This window comes from Monodon monoceros, unplaced genomic scaffold (assembly GCF_005190385.1).
Source record: "Monodon monoceros isolate NGI ecotype Baffin Bay Population unplaced genomic scaffold, NGI_Narwhal_1 Super_Scaffold_15, whole genome shotgun sequence".
In the NCBI taxonomy this organism is placed as follows: Eukaryota; Metazoa; Chordata; class Mammalia; order Artiodactyla; family Monodontidae; genus Monodon; species Monodon monoceros.
Genome location: NW_021703771.1, coordinates 22,281,498 through 22,298,034, shown reverse-complemented (window position 1 = coordinate 22,298,034; position 16,537 = coordinate 22,281,498). Strand labels below are relative to the sequence as shown.

The following is a 16,537-nucleotide window of genomic DNA, read 5'->3' as shown; positions in this document are numbered from 1 at the left end:
GGAATGAGATACCTGTGTCCTTCTGTGACATCTTAAATTGCGTTGAGCAGGTAATTAAGCAAGTGGGTTAAAAACCATCCGAGCCCAGACACAGGAGCCAGCTGAGACCCCACAGGTGGTCACCTTGTCCTCCTCCCGTGCACACCGGTGCAGTGTTAGGCCGTTTTCTACAGCAGCCCTGTCCATGTCAGCTCTTGCTGGTTGGGGACACGAGTAAAGGGTTTCCTAGAGTCTTGAGGCTGTCCCCACCTCTCAAAATGTTGTCTCTCTTGGGTTAAAGGAAGAGGGAGGTTTGTCCACAGTCCACTTCTTTTTTCCTTCACTTCAGAGAGGTGTAGCAGTCTCGTTTCCCTGTTCGTGCTGTACAGCATATCAGCAGTGGCTGGGAAAGGGACTCCCGACCTTAAAAGATCATTTGGGCCCTCGGCAGCCTTTCAGCACTTCCCCCACCTCAACCCACCCCCCAGCCGCGGTGAGCGTGCGGTCAGGGTGAAGCTGGTCCTTCTTCAGTGAGGCTGCAGTCTGATCTCAGGGAGATCTTTTTTTAAAAAAAAAACTTGTTAGAATAATAGCCTATCATCCATTGCTCAGGATGCCCTGCCTGCATTGTTCAGGGGTCAGCTGTACCACATCTTTGGTGGCTTAAACAATAGAAATTTATTTTCTCACAATTCTGGGGCTAAATGTCCGAGATTAAAGTGTCAGCAGGGTTGGTTTTTTCTGAGGCTCTCTCCTTGGCTTGTAGATGCCTTTTCTGTGTCCTCATCTCCTCTTCTGTTAAGGATGCCAGTCAGATTGGATTAGGACTCGCCCATAAAGCCTCATTTTATCTTTTTTTTTTAACTTTTCAAAAAAATATATTTATTTATCTTTATTTGGTTGCACCAGGTCTTAGTTGCGGCTCGCCAGCTCCTTAGTTGCAGCATGCGGACTTCTTAGTTGTGGCATGCATGTGGGATCTAGTTCCCCGACCAGGGATCGAACCCGTGCCCCCTGCATTGGGAGCGTGGAGTCTTAGCCACTGGATCGCCAGGGAAGTCCCGGCCTCATTTTTATCTTAATTGGCTCTTTAAAGGCCCCATGTCTAAATACAGTCACATTCTGAGGTATTGGGGGTTAGGACTTCAACACGAGCTTGGGAGGCCACGCAGTCAGCTTATAACACTGCCTGTGGCAGGCTGGCAGCACCCTGGTGTTCTAGGTGCCGGTGGGTGCTCAGGAAGACAGTGCAATGCTGGAGAACGAATTTGGGCTTTGGAGTCGGTTCAGCCCGGGTTCAAATCCTGGCTTCAAGTCTGCTCTTTACCTGAATGGCCTTTAGAAGATGACTAGACTTCTCTGAGCCTCTTTGAGTGGCTACAAATAAGTTCTTCTGGAGCTGTGCAGATTAAAAGAACATTTACCAAGTACCAGGTACAGCGTAGGCGCTCAATACATGTTGTATGTATTGGAAATTTACCTCAAGTTTTTAAAATTTTTAGTGTAAATCACTGCACATAATCCATGTTCAATAAGTGCTTTTTGCTTGATTGGTTATGAAACCCCTGAATAAAAAAAAAAAACAGAATATCTATCTACTTTATTTGGGTTGTTTGTTGTTGAGAGATATGAAGCGCCATGTGTTTTGATTTTTCCGTTATCATGCATCTTGATCAGTTTAATCATTGAGAATTTACCAAATGCTAGGGACTGTGTTAGCTATAAAGATGAATGACACCTGGTCTTCGTTTTGACAGGTCCTTGGTCTTGGGTAATTTGAGCACATTAAGAATTCCTGGGGATTTCCATGTTTTCCCCCTTGTCTTCCCTGCAGGTGAAGTAATTTCCTCTATGAGTGAGCTGCAGAGGTTAAAGGTGGAGCCCTCCGCAGAGAAGGAGAAGCAGCGCTCAGAAGCCAAGCACATTCTCATGCAGAAGCAGCGAGCTTTAGCAGACCTCTTTAAACACCTTGCAAAAACTGGTACGGTCCTCGATGGAAACCCAGTGAAGTGTACTCACCTGATTTTAGGAAGACAAATAACATGGGTGATTTGGGGGAAGTTTGTAGAGACAGTTGAGATGGTGGGAAACAAGGTGGAAGTCAAGGTTTGAAACGTGTGAGTCCCAGTCAACACACACGAAAATCCTATGATGAACCATTTGTGACTCCCAAGTAGTTTCACAGTTTTGTAATGAGGTTTCTCAGAAACCATGTTTTTTATTTTCATCACCATATGTTGTACAGCACCCGCCCTTCCAACGTGCATAGGGAGCAACACTTTTCAGACTAACTTGTGTGTGAATCACCTGGGGAATCTTGCTAAAGCGCAGAAGCGGATTCTGTTTCAGTAGGTGTGGGGCAGGGCCTGAGAGTAAGCTTTCTAACAAGCTCCTGGGCGATGCTGTTCCTAGGACTTGACTTTGAGTAGCAATGGCATTGGGGGGTTCCTGGCACATCTGTTCTCTCCTGAGTTTCTTTATTTAACCACCTGCTGTTTATTTCCTAGGTTTGTCATATCGCAAAGGTCTTTCCTGGGCCCGTTCAAAAAACCTTCAAGAGATGCTTCATCTTCACCCATTGGATCTCCAGAGCGCATTGTCTATAGTCAGCAGCACTCAGGCAGCTGATTCTAGGTTTGTGTTTTTAATTATAAATGGAGCAAGTCAGCTAAGCCTCCATGGCCTCATTTGCCAAAGTGGGGAGAGGAGTACTTCTGTCCTAGTGTTGCCATAAAATTAGCATTTAGAAAAGTGCCTGGCTCAGGACTGGCAGATGGCGAGCACCCAGTGTTAATTTTCTTTTCTTTTTCTTTTTTAACCTTCTTTTCTTTCATTAGGAAAAGGTAAGGGACGAATTCGAAATATTGGGTGGTTTGGGCTCTGTTGGGGATCTGGTGGGGTAAGGAAGACAAGGGGCCACTTTGAGTGTTTAAAGCAAGTGTCAGTAGTTAGTTAGTAATTGTTGATTTTCTTCTTTCCATTCCTCTTTCCTCGTATTCATGTCTCCCATTATTTTTTTTGGTCCTTTGATTTTTCCTGAGGTCTACTCAATTGATTTGAATGTACAGGTGAAAATCTGTGAGAGAATGGCCACACTTTTAGCTATTCCATGTACATAAACCTAAGTTCCCATATGTTCTTGAATTTTAGAGCCTATAGACTTTGGAGACAGATGGAGCTCCCTCTGTGTTAGTAACTGGTTGGAAATGAGCTGAGTACAGCATACATGTGTGTTTTCTTTGCTCAGTGGCCCTCTCAAGTGCTTTAAATTTGAGTTCAACACAACACTTTTGTAAAAAGTAGAAATTTTACATAAACATTCTGGATTTTCAGTTTTTCGGGAAAATTTGGCCAAGTGTGCTTGCCTTCCCGTGTGGTCGAAAGTTGACTAGAGTGCCCTCCTTTTGATAGGACACATGCTCTCAGGTTCACTGTGGTCAGTAACGGTCCCTCTTGCTTCTCAGCTGTCATCGCCAAGGATCATTTTGTGCTTGGCTGTCCTTAACCATGTATGTTATCTGCATGGCCCCTATAGGCATCAGAATTTATGATCCCTAGACTCCGCTGTCAAGATAGGCATAACATTTTTATTAAGGAAGCCATATTGTCATAGTTTATTTTCCCACTCTACTTTCAGTGCTAAGTATGTAACACATCCTTTGTATAAAGGACTGATGAGTGGCTGACTGAATGGGTCCTCACAGAAATAAATCTGTTCAGACTCTTGGCTTCTGGTTGTGGCTAAATGGACCAGTCTCTGACTCCTCAGGATCTAGGGTGGAGATAGTGGTTTTAATTAAGTAAATCATGTTGGTTTTTTTCCCAGGCTGCTTACAGAAATCTCGTCTTCGTGGGAGGGGTGTCAGAAGTATTTTTATCGCTCTCTTGCACGGCACGCCAGGCTTAGTGCAGTCCTGGCAGCTCCCGCCAAGGTAGGATGATAGAGCCTTGGGATTGCAGGGGCTCAGGGACTCCAGTTCTGTTCATCCAGGGCAGCGTCCTCAGACCTGGTCCAGTGATCACAGCCCATTACTGGAAGTGACTGAACTTTTTGCAGTCATTAAACTTACAATATAAGTCAATGTAATTTTGTGCTTAATCAGAGAGCATTTTATAATAAGTTCTGTTATTCAGCATTGGCTAACAGGACCAAATCCTTAAGAAAAATTACAGAAGAAAAACTTCAAATGGAGAATGCTACCCTCAGATCTTTTTGCCCTGTGAATTGAGAGAAGATCACTGATACCCAATTTTGATGTTAAACTAGTTCCTGTTCATGGAACTTCAGTGGAAGCGTAATTTGAGATGCGCTGCTCCCAGAGGTGGACGTGTCGCCTCTAGAGGGCAGCGCACCCAGGCTCCGCACCCCCACCCCCACCCCACCCCCGCCCCAGCAGGGGCTCCCCTCCAGGAGCATGGGACCCAGCACTTCCCAGCGGCCCCTCAGCATGCTCTGTTCTCCCCCTGCCAGGAGATGGGTGTGGGCCACGTGGAGCGGTGTAAAGGGTTCTCGGCGCATTTGACAAAGGTGCTCATCCGACAGCGGCGCTCCCTGACCATGCTGACCGAGCAATGGATCCTCCTCAGGTATCGCTGACTGGCTGTGTTTGCAGCACGAATCGAGAGTATTATGCGCAGCTCAGAGTTGCTGCACACGCTGCTCCCAACTATGCAGTGAAGTCTGAGGTCCGAAGGGGCAGGTGGGGTTTGCCTTGGCTTGGCCCCTTGCTTTTGGTGGTGATGCCTCTGCCCCCTGGTTTTGGCAGCACCTCTGGGGGATGGTTCGAGGCCGAGTCAGACGGTAAAAATGTTCACGGCTGAACCACACCTGGGTCTGGAATGAGGGCGTCTGTGATTGGCAGTCCATGTGGGCCGAGGGCAGGGTTGCTTTCATGGCATCGGGTGTCTCAGACTCCGGGCACAGATCAGATGTGAGTCGGCCTTTTGGATCACAGAGTTGCAATTTGCTGACATACACTGGTGCTCCTCGATAGAAATGGACCCTTCAAAGATGAGGGCAGGAAGCCTGTCATCATCTACTGAGTGGACCCTTGGCCGACAGGTAGTATTTCTAGACTGTAGTTACTTCAGCTGTTTTCCTCTCCACTCATAAGAGCTTTATCTAGCAAAGTCTCCTATATTTACTAGACTGCTTTTTAGAAAATAGTGGTTGAAATCACTGTGGCTCTGTGACTGTGTTGGATGTGAGAGGCCTGTAAGGGGCAGGCGATAAGCAGTGAGCACCGATGCTTCTGCTACACTGAAGGATGTGTTTAAGTACTTTGGAAGGCATTTGAACAGACTTTTTACTTATCTGGGGAATCCTCTCTTCTTGATTATGTGGAAAAGCCCAGACTTCGTTCAGAAATCAGTGAATTTACCGTTACAAACAGCGCAGTGACACAGTTTAAGGTGCCATGTGTTATCCCCATGGGTTTGTTTCTCTGCACAGGAACCTCCTCAGTTGTGTGCAGGAGATTGACAGCAGGCTGACAGGGCCGCCCGTCTACCCCGTGGCCTTCCCCCCTCAGGACGGGGTGCAGCAGTGGACAGAGAGGCTGCAGCACCTGGCCATGCAGAGCCAGATCCTGCTTGAGCAGCTCTCCTGGCTCCTCCAGTGCTGCCCCAGTGCAGGGCCAGCTGCAGGCCAAGGTGATGCCCAGGCACAGGGTCAGCCTTCTGCCCCCTCCCTGGAAGGACCAGAGCTCACCAAGGGGCAGCTTTCTGGAGCAGTGCTGGACCTGATCCCGTCAGATCTGAGCTACCCATCCCCAGTTCCTGGAAGGCAGCTGCCCTCTGGTTGCCGGATGCGAAAACAGGACCAGCTTTGGCAACAGTCAACTGTGAGATTAACAGAGATGCTGAAAGCCATTAAGACAGTGAAAGCTGATGTTGACAAAATTAGGCAGCAATCTTGTGAGACTCTCTTTCATTCTTGGTGAGTGTGCCTACATCTTTGCTCTGCCTCTGTGTGTGCGGCGCTTGGTCAGCGTTTAGTAATGGGATGAAATGATGGAAGGGGTCATGCTTCAGTCCTCGGTTTTCCAGTGGACCCTCATAGCGCTTTGTGGCATACGTCTAGCTGTAAATCTTTAGATGCAATGAGTTTTAGTGGTTGGAGGGAGGGAGGGAGTGTGTGTGTGTGTTAGCACCTTCCTTTCAACATTATGGCATTTCTGTTGTTGCAGGAAAGATTTTGAAGTTTGCTCTTCTGGGCTGAGTTGCCTGTCCCAGGTGTCAGCTCATTTGCAAGGCCTAGAGTCCTTGTTCATTCTTCCAGGGGTAGAGGGTGAGCAAACAGACCCACAAATGGCATTAGTCGAGAGCCTGGAATATGTAAGAAGAGAGATCAATAAAGCCACAGATGACTTCACTACTTGGAAGACACATCTGCTTACCCCAGGCAGCCAAGGAGGTGAGGACTATTGTTCAGTAAGGGAGTAAAAGCCCAGTGTAGGAACGACATCTTATAGATTTAAGTCCAGGTTGTCCTAAAGACACATTGTGTTTTGTTCTAGACGGATCTGTCCAGGGTTCCAAGGCAGGGAAGTATAGTTGGAACACATAGCTCTTAACTTTTGTTGCCTCTTTTGTTTGAGAACCTTGCCTCTGGATTGCCATCACGTTGCGTACTTTATAGCACATGAGTAAGTGGCACAGGCTCACTGGCTGTTTCAGAAAGTTCTTCCTTAGACTGGAAAGCTGCTGGCTAATGTTTGGACTAAGTTGGTGTTCATATATTCCATCTTAACTATTTTCATATTTTTGGCATTCTTTTAGCAAAATTGTTTTAATACAAGACAATAACCTTATAGGTTTACCTAGGCCGGGAATGTGTCTCTTTCTTCTTTGTACCCAGCACAGCTTGACAGTGGCTCAACCATAGCAGGTGTTTACAAGGTGGCTGTTTGTTAAAATGACAAATGAGGATTGTTAATGATTTCCAGAAGCACTGAAACAAATGACTGAGTTTTTAAAACTTTGTTCTGCACCATGTTACTTTACTAGGAAACCAAATGCTGGATGACGGGTTTGTGGAGGATTTTTCAGAGCAAATGGAAACTGCCATCCGGGCCATCCTTTGTGCCATCCAGAACTTAGCAGAAAGAAATAGTAAAAAAACAGAGGAGAGCACTCACCGAACAAGACCACAAGAAGATGGTATGTCTGAGATCAGGAAAATACTAGTTTCTTACTTGATTTAATTTTTATTTTGATGATCTATTTATGTGGCTAAATATTTAAGGCCAGATGTGGGAAATGATTATTGGATGAATGGAGATGAAAAGAGTTTGTTTTCTGTTATTTACCATGTCATTCTTTTCCGTGAATGAAAGAGGCAGCAGGCTTTGAGAGACTGCAGTCAGGACATCTAACAAAACTCTTAGAGGATGACTTCTGGGCTGACGTGAGCACTTTGCATGTGCAGAAAATAATTTCCGCTGTCTCTGAGCTCTTGGAACGGCTGAAATCGTCTGGCGAGGATGGCACAGCAGCGAAGCACACGGTAACCAGTGGTTCCTTACAGGCTGCTTGCTGTCCAAGTGGGCTGAGCAGAGGCAGAGGGGGTTTCACCTTGCTCCATGTGGTGGTCCCAAAGCAGGCCTCCTCGGCAAAATCGCTAAGAATCTCTTGATGTCTTTATACATGTAAACCTCACTGACAAACTTTGGAAAGCTTAGGGCTTGCTGGCTAAGGATTACAGTTGTAAGACGCGTAGGTGCAAAAATGCTGCCAATCCAGAATATCCATTATCTTGGGGTTCTTTCACATCCTAATCACATACTCCTGGGTATTCGATGTTAATGGTGGATGTTGCCGCCATAACTAAGGCTTAATGGCCGTACTGTGCAAACACCTGTCCCTTCACGATAAGCCAGAAGAGGATGACGTTATCATCTCCATAAGTCTACAGAAGCAACTTATTTTTGAGGACTTGTGTGTTATTCTGTAGTATTGCCTCCAGTGCCAACTCTGATTCCCAGTAGAATTTTGTATATAAACATATTTTTTAAACACCAAACAACTTTGTTAACTGAGACTTAAGTGACTAAGAATTTAAAGTGTAGTGTTGTGAGGGTTTGTGTAAACAAGGAAGAGATCTCAGTGAGCAGGTGTTATGTACGTGTGTGTAAATAAAATGTACCATTAGTGACCTTTACTACATTGACAAGGTGGTACAACCACTGTCACTACCTAGTCACCCCAGAGGAGACCTGGTGTGAGCAGGCCTTCTGATCTGTTTTGCCCCCAGTTCTTCGCCCAGTCCTGCCGCTTGTTGGTGCGCCTGGTGCCCATGCTCTCCAGGTACTCTGACCTCGTCCTCTTCTTCCTGACCGTGTCTTTGGCAACTCACCGCAGCACTGCAAAGCTGCTCTCTGTGCTTGCCCAGATCTTTACACAGTTTGCCCAGAAGGTAAGGACTATTTACGTGGAGCACCATGGGGAAGCAGGTACCCATGTATTCCATACCCATTAGTGTTTGGTTTGATGGGATTTTATTTTGGGCCTTCACAAATAGCAGGAGGTGATTTGCTCTCTCTGTGGATTTTATATATATATATGTGTGTGTATATGTATATATATATATATATATATTTATATTTATGTTTATATGTTTATTTATATGTTTTTGTAGGTGGAAAGCATTCTCTCAAAGGTATTAAGACAATTACAAAATACAATTTTTTTCCCTTGGCTGTGCAGCTTGTGGGATCTTAGTTCCCTGACCAGGGATTGAACCCAGGCCCTCGGCAGTGAAGCGCGGAGTCCTAACCACTGGACCACCAGGGAATTCCCACTCTCCCTGTGGATTTTTTTTACTGCTTTGTCTGGCCTCCTTTTACTAATCCTTTTTCCACTAAAGGTTTGGAACCTGAAGGTCCCTCACTGGGGAGCTCCCTAGACTCCAGAGTCTGTCTAAAGGCTGCTGCTTTCTGTTCACACCCTTCTTTCCTGGTCTCCAATTTGAAATCTTCTTATGATAACTCTGAGCTAGACTTGTAGGACAGATGAATCCTTAAGGCTGTTAAGCTTTCGGTCGTTTATACTAATGCATGCTGAAATGGTAACGGGGCTCTTAATGTTAGGAGGGGCGTCTTTAATAGGGAAGTCGTTCATCATTCAGCCATGTACCCAGTGCTGTGAAAATCACTGAAGTTACAGAGATTGTAGACCCTACCCTTGGAATTCAGGAGCAGCAGTCAGAACTAACAGGCCCAGCCTGGCGTGGTAAGTCCAGTCACAAGGGTGTCCGGTTCTGGGACTCAGAGTGAGTGAGTCACTTAGCCTCAGTTTCCTCATTTTACAAATGGGATTTGCATTTTTGTGAGAATCACCTTCAACTAAGTATATAGTTTTTTGGTTTTGTTTTTGTTTTGTCCCTAGTATTTTAAGATCTTTTCTGAATCTAAGTATAGTATAGGTGAGATGCACTTGAGGAAGATAGGAATTTACAAACCGAAGGTGAGGTCTAGGCTTCTTGTAAACAGTCAAGAGTTCTTAGTTCTGAGTATCTGGAATACTGGAAATGGTTAAAAAAAAAATGGGAGCAAGCCCGTGCCTTGTATCTAGAGGATAAATACGTACATTTGTTGTGTAATAGATAAATGAACGCCTCTTAGATTTGCCCCCTCTATCTGATGGGCACTGAGCCAGTCTTACATCCCATCACTTCTTGGAGTAAACACTTGCATGTAGGAGGCAGTGGCAGGACAGTGTATGTTGAGGGTGCCCTGAGATTTGGGTTAGCTACGTTTGTCCACTTGCACCATTTCTCTTGTCTGACAAGTTCTAGAATGACTGTGGGCTGTCAGACCTGTGTGTGTTTGGGGGTAGCGGTGTGGGGTAGAAGTGGTTTTGATGAAAGCAAAGTGTTGGGAGCTCAGTGGCTGTCCCAGCTGCAGCCACTGTAGTAACGTGACCTGCAGAAGGACATCCTGAATCTCCTTCCTTTATGGTTATTCTGCCTGCATCTAAACATATTTCTTTAAAATAGTGTATTTCACTGTCTTAACCAAAATGTATTTTTCAGTCGACTTTCTAAGAATACATGTCCTGAAGGTGAGTTTGCCTTTCCATTCATTTAAATGTCCGAATTGTGTTCCTATCCTCTCTGAGGAGTGCTGAGGGAACTTGAAAGTAGGTTAGACACAGTGCTAAGATAATAGATTTAGGGGAATTCCCTGGTGGTCCAGGACTCTGAGCTTCCACTGCAGTGGGGACACAGGTTCAATCCCTGGTCAGGGAACTAAGATCCCGCGGGCTACATGGCGAGGCCAAAAAAAAAAAAAAAAGATAATAGATCTTGGTTGTGATTAAAGCACTTAATCCATAGGAAGCTAGCTCTGTGTAACTAAGTCACAATCAGTGTTTGCTGGTCTTGGAACTTGGTCTTGTTAGTTGACAGCTTATTTTTAGTACATTCTCATCCTTAGATTGGCTTGATAGTTTGATCTTGATAGCTTGTACTTTCTCTGATAAAATTTCTGATTGAGCGCCATTATTTTCTTCTTTTTCTGTTCACTTTTGTCCCACACACTAGTAGTTGATATTTGGTTTTTTTTGTTTTTGTTTTTTTTGCGGTACGCAGGCCTCTCACTGTTGGTGGCCTCTCCCGTTGCGGAGCACAGGCTCCGGACACGCAGGCTCAGCGGCCATGGCTCACGGGCCCAGCCGCTCCGCGGCATGTGGGATCTTCCCGGACCGGGGCACGAACCCGCGTCCCCTGCATCGGCAGGCGGACTCTCAACCACTGTGCCACCAGGGAAGCCCTGGGCTGTTTTCTGACATGAAATACAGTTTTATTAACTCTTCACAAGTCTTGCTGTGTCTGACCTTGTTCTTAACTCTAGACCCCATTGCCATGCTGGGTGCCAGGGTGCCAGGTGCCTTGGCAGCAAACAGCCCAGGCTAGATACAGCACGTTCCCTGAGAGTGACAGATTTACTTCAAGAGCTGAAGGGGAAGGCATGTTTTTTTGTATTATAATAAACATGACTTTATTTGAGGAGCATCACACAAAATTTTCTTCAATGAAAGGAAATGAAATCTCTCACTTGTAGCCTCTGCTTTCAAGTTGCTGTATCTCCGGGGTTACATGTCTTCTCTCCTTCCTTTCAGGCTTACTAATTTGAGAAGTAAAGGACAAAACCCCTTTGGGATTTAGACACTGAGAGTTTCTGTGCCGCACCCCACCCCATAACTTGCTCCTTAAACACCGTCCTAATGTATACCTCATTCAAATTTTTGACTTGGCAGATGACAAATTACTACACACCAGAGGCCTCCACAGAGTCTCAAAACCTTGTATATTAAATCTGATGTCAAGCTTTGAAACTGCATAATAACTGTTGTCACCAACAAAAGTCTACTGTACTTCAATCAGATTTAAAATACTGAGCTAGAAAAGAATTAATCATTTATTTACAGTATTTTCTCCTGCAGCAGGACTGGAAATCCCTTCTTTATTGCTTTTTTTTTTTTTTTTTTTTTTTACCTAACTTTCACTCTTTTTATTTTTGAGGGGTTTTGCTTGCCCAAAGAATTTATGGAAGATTCAGCGGGAGAGGGAGCGACTGAGTTCCATGACTACGAGGGAGGTGGGATTGGAGAAGGCGAGGGCGTGAAGGATGTGAGTGACCAGATAGAAAATGAAGAACAGGTACGTTTTCACAGGCATGAAATATGTATATAGTTTACAGAAGCTCACTCCTTTTTCACTATTTAAATTACATATAAATGGTTTTTCTACTAGGTTAATGGTTTTCAAACTGTGATCTAGGCACCTAAGAATACTGGAGCTTAGGGAGTGGATGTAAATTAAAAGCTTAAAGACCACAGAAAGGAACTATGGCAGCACAGTCATTGGTTGTAGCTATAATTTGGGAGGGAAATGATTTAAAAATTTTTTATTTTAAATGGGAAAACTTTTGCTGATGACTTGTAAGAGAGCATTTTTGGTAGTGGTTCATTTAGGGATAAAAAGCTTGGCTATTTTAAGTGATAATTGCATTAAACAACAATGCCAGTGTTTGCTGTTAATAGGTTTTATTGTTGTATGTCTTTAAGACATGGTGACATTTTTATAATCTCTATCCTTTTTTATTTGGAATCAAGAATGCTTTTGAAATATTTAGATGCTTTGGACTAAGATTGTTGTGTTGCTTTTTTAAATTCCAATCTCATTTGGGAGTGTTTTTTTAAACACACTACTTTTATTTGGATTAATCAACCGTGACTTGAAGAAAGAAGAGGTAGTGGAATTACTTTTTATCACTTATATTCTAAATTTAGAGCACTGCATAAATTTCTATTTAAGGTATGGTTATACTTATTAAAAATAAAGGAACAAACCAATCCAAGCTTCCTCTCTTCCTTTGAAGGGAAAATTGGAAAGAAATAAAAAAAACAAAAGAGTAATGCTAGCGTTTATGGGGCATAGCTCTCATGTACATTATGTGTGTCGATATATATACACAGATAACATACACATTATTGTTATTTTGGCCGTTTTCCGTGTTTCTCAAATTTAACTTAACTAGCACACAGTAATTTGTTAATGGAAAAATAAAGGAAAAAGTAAACCGAACAGAAAAGTACAAATCCAATGTAAAAAACATTAAGTGGGATAGAAAGCTATCAGAACAATTTGGCAGTATCTAATAAATTTTAAATTGTGTGTGTTCTTTGACCTAGGAATTCCATGTTTTCTTGTACAGATGCTAATAAGGGTCCAAGATAATAAATATGTGTATAATGGAGTGTGTTTATATAAGGATGCTCACTACAGCATTATTTATACTGGTGAAAATTGTGAATTATTTAAATTATGATACTATTCATGCAGAGCAATACTATAATTAAACACAATGAGATAGGTTTATAAGTGACAACATAGAAATATATCTAGGAGACATTTTTTAACTTAAATAAAAAAGCAGATGGCAAAACAGTTTGTCAAGCATAATCCCTTTTTGTTGAAGAAGATGCGGGAGGCCGGTATTGGTATACCCCATCTATATTTCTAAGCATCTGTTCGTGTACTTACAGATTAAAGTATGTGCCAGAACATCACCCGTGGTAATTTCTTTGGGAGTTTTGGAGGATGGTGGTGCTGGAGGAACTTTATTCTTTCTGTTTTGCTTAGAAATTTTTAAGTGAGATTTTATTACTTTTGTATCTTAAAAAAAGAACTTTAAAAATTCAGCTATAATGAAACATAACAATGTGAATCTTTTGCCCCCAATACAGTGTAGATTATGTAGGAATATATAGTTTAAGGAAAAGTGAAGAAAATTACATTCACTGGCGAGGGATAAATTAGGAGTTTGGGATTAACAGACACACACTACTGTATATAAAATAGGTAAACAGCAAGTTCCCTGTATACCACAGGGAACTATATTAAATATCTTGTAATAACCTACAATGGAAAAGAATCTGAAAAAGCGTGTGTGTATGTGTACACTTTGCTGTACACCCGAAACTAACACAACATTGTAAATCAACTATACTTCAATAAAAAAATAAAATAAAAAGGAAAGTAGTAGGGGGGAAAATTACATTCACAGTTGGGTAATGTCTATGAGAGATCAAAGTGACACAAAGTGACACAACAGATATTAATTTATTTAACAGATATTAAATATAATAAATTTATTAAATATAATAAGACTGATGAATTTTCTTTTACCCTACAGAGGATGCATAGTCTTTTTTAATACGTATGGATTAAAAAAAAAAAATTCAGGGAAATTCCCTGTCGGTCCAGTGGTTAGGACTCTGTGCTTCCACCACAAGTAGCCCAGGTTCAATCCCTGGTCGGGAGACTAAGATCCCACAAGCTGCATGGCTTGGCAAACAGACAATTCTCATGGAGAAAACCTCAACAAAATTCTATATTCTCTAACAAAAAATGTAATAAAACTGGAAATTAATTACAGAAATGTTAAAGCAAGTCACAAATTATGTGTATTTTCTCTCCCCAGAGATAATTTTATACCATTATTCTTGGCATTTATATATTCTATTTAGAGCTGAATAAACATTAGTAATGTTACAGTGTGCATTTATGTTTCTATAATGCTTTTTGATATAGGCAGAAGATACATTTCAGAAGGGTCAAGAAAAGGATAAAGAGGATCCTGACTCAAAATCAGACATTAAGGGCGAGGATAATGCCATTGAGATGTCAGAAGACTTTGACGGGAAAATGCATGATGGGGAGCTTGAAGAACAAGGTTTGAGATTATCCGTCACTTCATTCTTATTCTTGAAAAATAAATATTTTATACAGGAAATTACATATTTCCAATAAGGAGCCTATTATACTCTTTTGGAACAAGTTGGTTACTCTGCATAACTGCAGGTGGAAACATCAGTACATGCCTGTGCCATCCCCACCTCCGGTCAGAAGTCTCTAGTCCATTTTGGAGATTCTGCTCTTGAGTAAGCGGAGACGCTGACTCTGATGTTCTGGCTGCCTCCTGTGCCAGATCAGTGACTCCGCAGTGTCCTTCAGGGAAATCCAGAAGAGCAGGGAGATGGTCCCTGGCAGAGCTTGGCTCTCAGCTCAAGTTAAATTGTTCTGGGGAGGGTTTTTTAAATATATATTTTTTTCTAATTACAAAATTAGTAGACATTTGTTGTAGATGATTTGGAACAAAAATGCAGAAACCAAATTGATACCCTTTAGGCCTACCACCCAAATAAATCACTTAATCAGTTTTGGGTTATTTCCATTTCTTGCGTGTATATATATAGACGCAGAGACCGTAAGTGGTTCTATAGTCTGCGTTTTTCTTTTAACTTAACGTTACATGTCATTGAAAATTATTTGATAATAAGATTTCTTACAGCACATTATCATCTATCGTGTTTGAACCACAATTCAACTGTTGCCCTCAATTTCTGTCCAAAGTTTAATCTGAAATACAGTGTCTTACTTTAAGTGAATGCCTTGCAGAAATGATACCTGACCTCAGAGTAGAAGAATGTATGCATGCCTAAGTAGCGTTTAAGGGTATATAACCTTTGTCAAAGTAGACCTTGAACGAAGACAAAGGCAAGAAAATTCTGGTTAATTGAGCTAGACACATGATTTGAGATGTTGGGTAAAATCATTGACATAGAGTATGTTGGAGATGGGGAGGAACCTTGGAAATTTCATAGTCCCGCCTCATCATTTCCCAGGTAAGAAACCAAAACCCAGTGAGGTTGCTGAAGTCCCATAATGAACATTCTCCCAGCACCAGAACTAGGCATCCTGACAGCTGTTCCACCACCCTCCTTACAGTCTGTCAACATAACACGTCACAGACCTCCTTCCTCCTCCAAACAGGCTGCAAAACACAGTAGGACTACTTGAGATCTAAAGCATCTCCTCTAGGGTGTTCTGTAGAAACAGGCAGTAAATCCCAGGTAGGACCCTTGCCCGGCCCTCGCCTCTCCTGCATACACAGGAACAGATCAATTTGGGGATGTGCTGAACTAAGCTCATCGCCTTCTTCCCTTTCAGAAGAGGATGATGAGCAATCAGATGGTGAAGGTGGAGACCTGGATAAACAGATGGGCGATCTGAATGGTGAGGAAGCTGACAAACTAGATGAGAGGCTTTGGGGTGATGACGACGGTGAGGAAGATGAGGAGGAAGAAGGCAGTAAAACTGAAGAAACAGGACCAGGAATGGACGAGGTAATTAAAAGATTCCCTCCATCACATAGTCCCTAGGTTGAGAGGAGGCAGTCTTCCTCCCAAATACCACTCCCTGCTGTTCACTGCTCGTCCTTTTCTGTCTTGGTTTTTCTTCTTCTGTTTCTTCCATCTCTGTTTCTTCTTTTTCCTCTGCTATCTAGGTTATCGACTGTCTTCACAGCTAAAAGAGTAGCCTGACCTGCATGTTCACGCCAACTCCCCACCCCCGCTGTTCACACACCTGCCCTCACTGCTGCCATCCGGGCAGACCTGCACGTTCCCTCCAGGATTACATATGCCCTGTCGGCTGGATGTTTCCATGGGGCTGGCCCAATATGTGTCTAAGAGTTGCGTTAGGTAGGGTCACCCTATGTGAAAGCAGTTTTTCATATTGAGAGCGAGGATTTTTGTGTTTTTTCTTCCTCTAATACTTAGGAAGATCCTGAACTTGTTGCTAAAGATGACAACTTGGATGCTGGGAAGTCAAACAGAGATAAAACCCAGCAAGATAAGAAGGAAGGAAAGGAAGAAGCAGAAGCTGATGATGAGCAAGGCCAAGATAAAATTAATGAACAAATAGACGAGGTAATGAGGATTCAAAACCAACCTGCTCTCCTGACTCAAGGCCAGGGCCACTGCAACACACAGCTCCCAGGGTGTCTCAAGACATTTTTTTCCCTGCTTATCATTTGTTTTCCCATTGCCTCATAAGGGAATGTGTAACAGAGCCTCTTAACCGGACATAAAATATCTAACTATTGGTTACCGATGAGGTGGTCTTCATGCTGTTTGGACTCATGCTGTAGTTTGGAAGCTAAAACCTGTGGTCCTTTTCTATATTTCTTCCCATAAACTTCCGTGTCCT

At 43.0% G+C, this 16,537-nt stretch overlaps 1 protein-coding gene across 2 annotated transcripts in view; it reads left to right on the top strand.

Moving 5' to 3' along the window:
• Positions 1 to 16,537, top strand: part of MDN1 (midasin AAA ATPase 1) — a 154,412-nt gene that overhangs the window by 119,300 nt on the left and 18,575 nt on the right. For both annotated transcript variants that reach the window (XM_029224342.1, XM_029224343.1), the window contains 13 exons: positions 1,814 to 1,960; positions 2,487 to 2,613; positions 3,806 to 3,911; positions 4,451 to 4,566; positions 5,432 to 5,917; positions 6,168 to 6,394; positions 6,988 to 7,140; positions 7,317 to 7,486; positions 8,234 to 8,395; positions 11,504 to 11,641; positions 14,078 to 14,219; positions 15,497 to 15,672; positions 16,108 to 16,257. In XM_029224342.1, the coding sequence (XP_029080175.1) occupies positions 1,814 to 1,960; positions 2,487 to 2,613; positions 3,806 to 3,911; positions 4,451 to 4,566; positions 5,432 to 5,917; positions 6,168 to 6,394; positions 6,988 to 7,140; positions 7,317 to 7,486; positions 8,234 to 8,395; positions 11,504 to 11,641; positions 14,078 to 14,219; positions 15,497 to 15,672; positions 16,108 to 16,257 (2,300 nt within the window). The remainder of the gene's footprint in view (positions 1 to 1,813; positions 1,961 to 2,486; positions 2,614 to 3,805; positions 3,912 to 4,450; positions 4,567 to 5,431; positions 5,918 to 6,167; positions 6,395 to 6,987; positions 7,141 to 7,316; positions 7,487 to 8,233; positions 8,396 to 11,503; positions 11,642 to 14,077; positions 14,220 to 15,496; positions 15,673 to 16,107; positions 16,258 to 16,537) is intronic.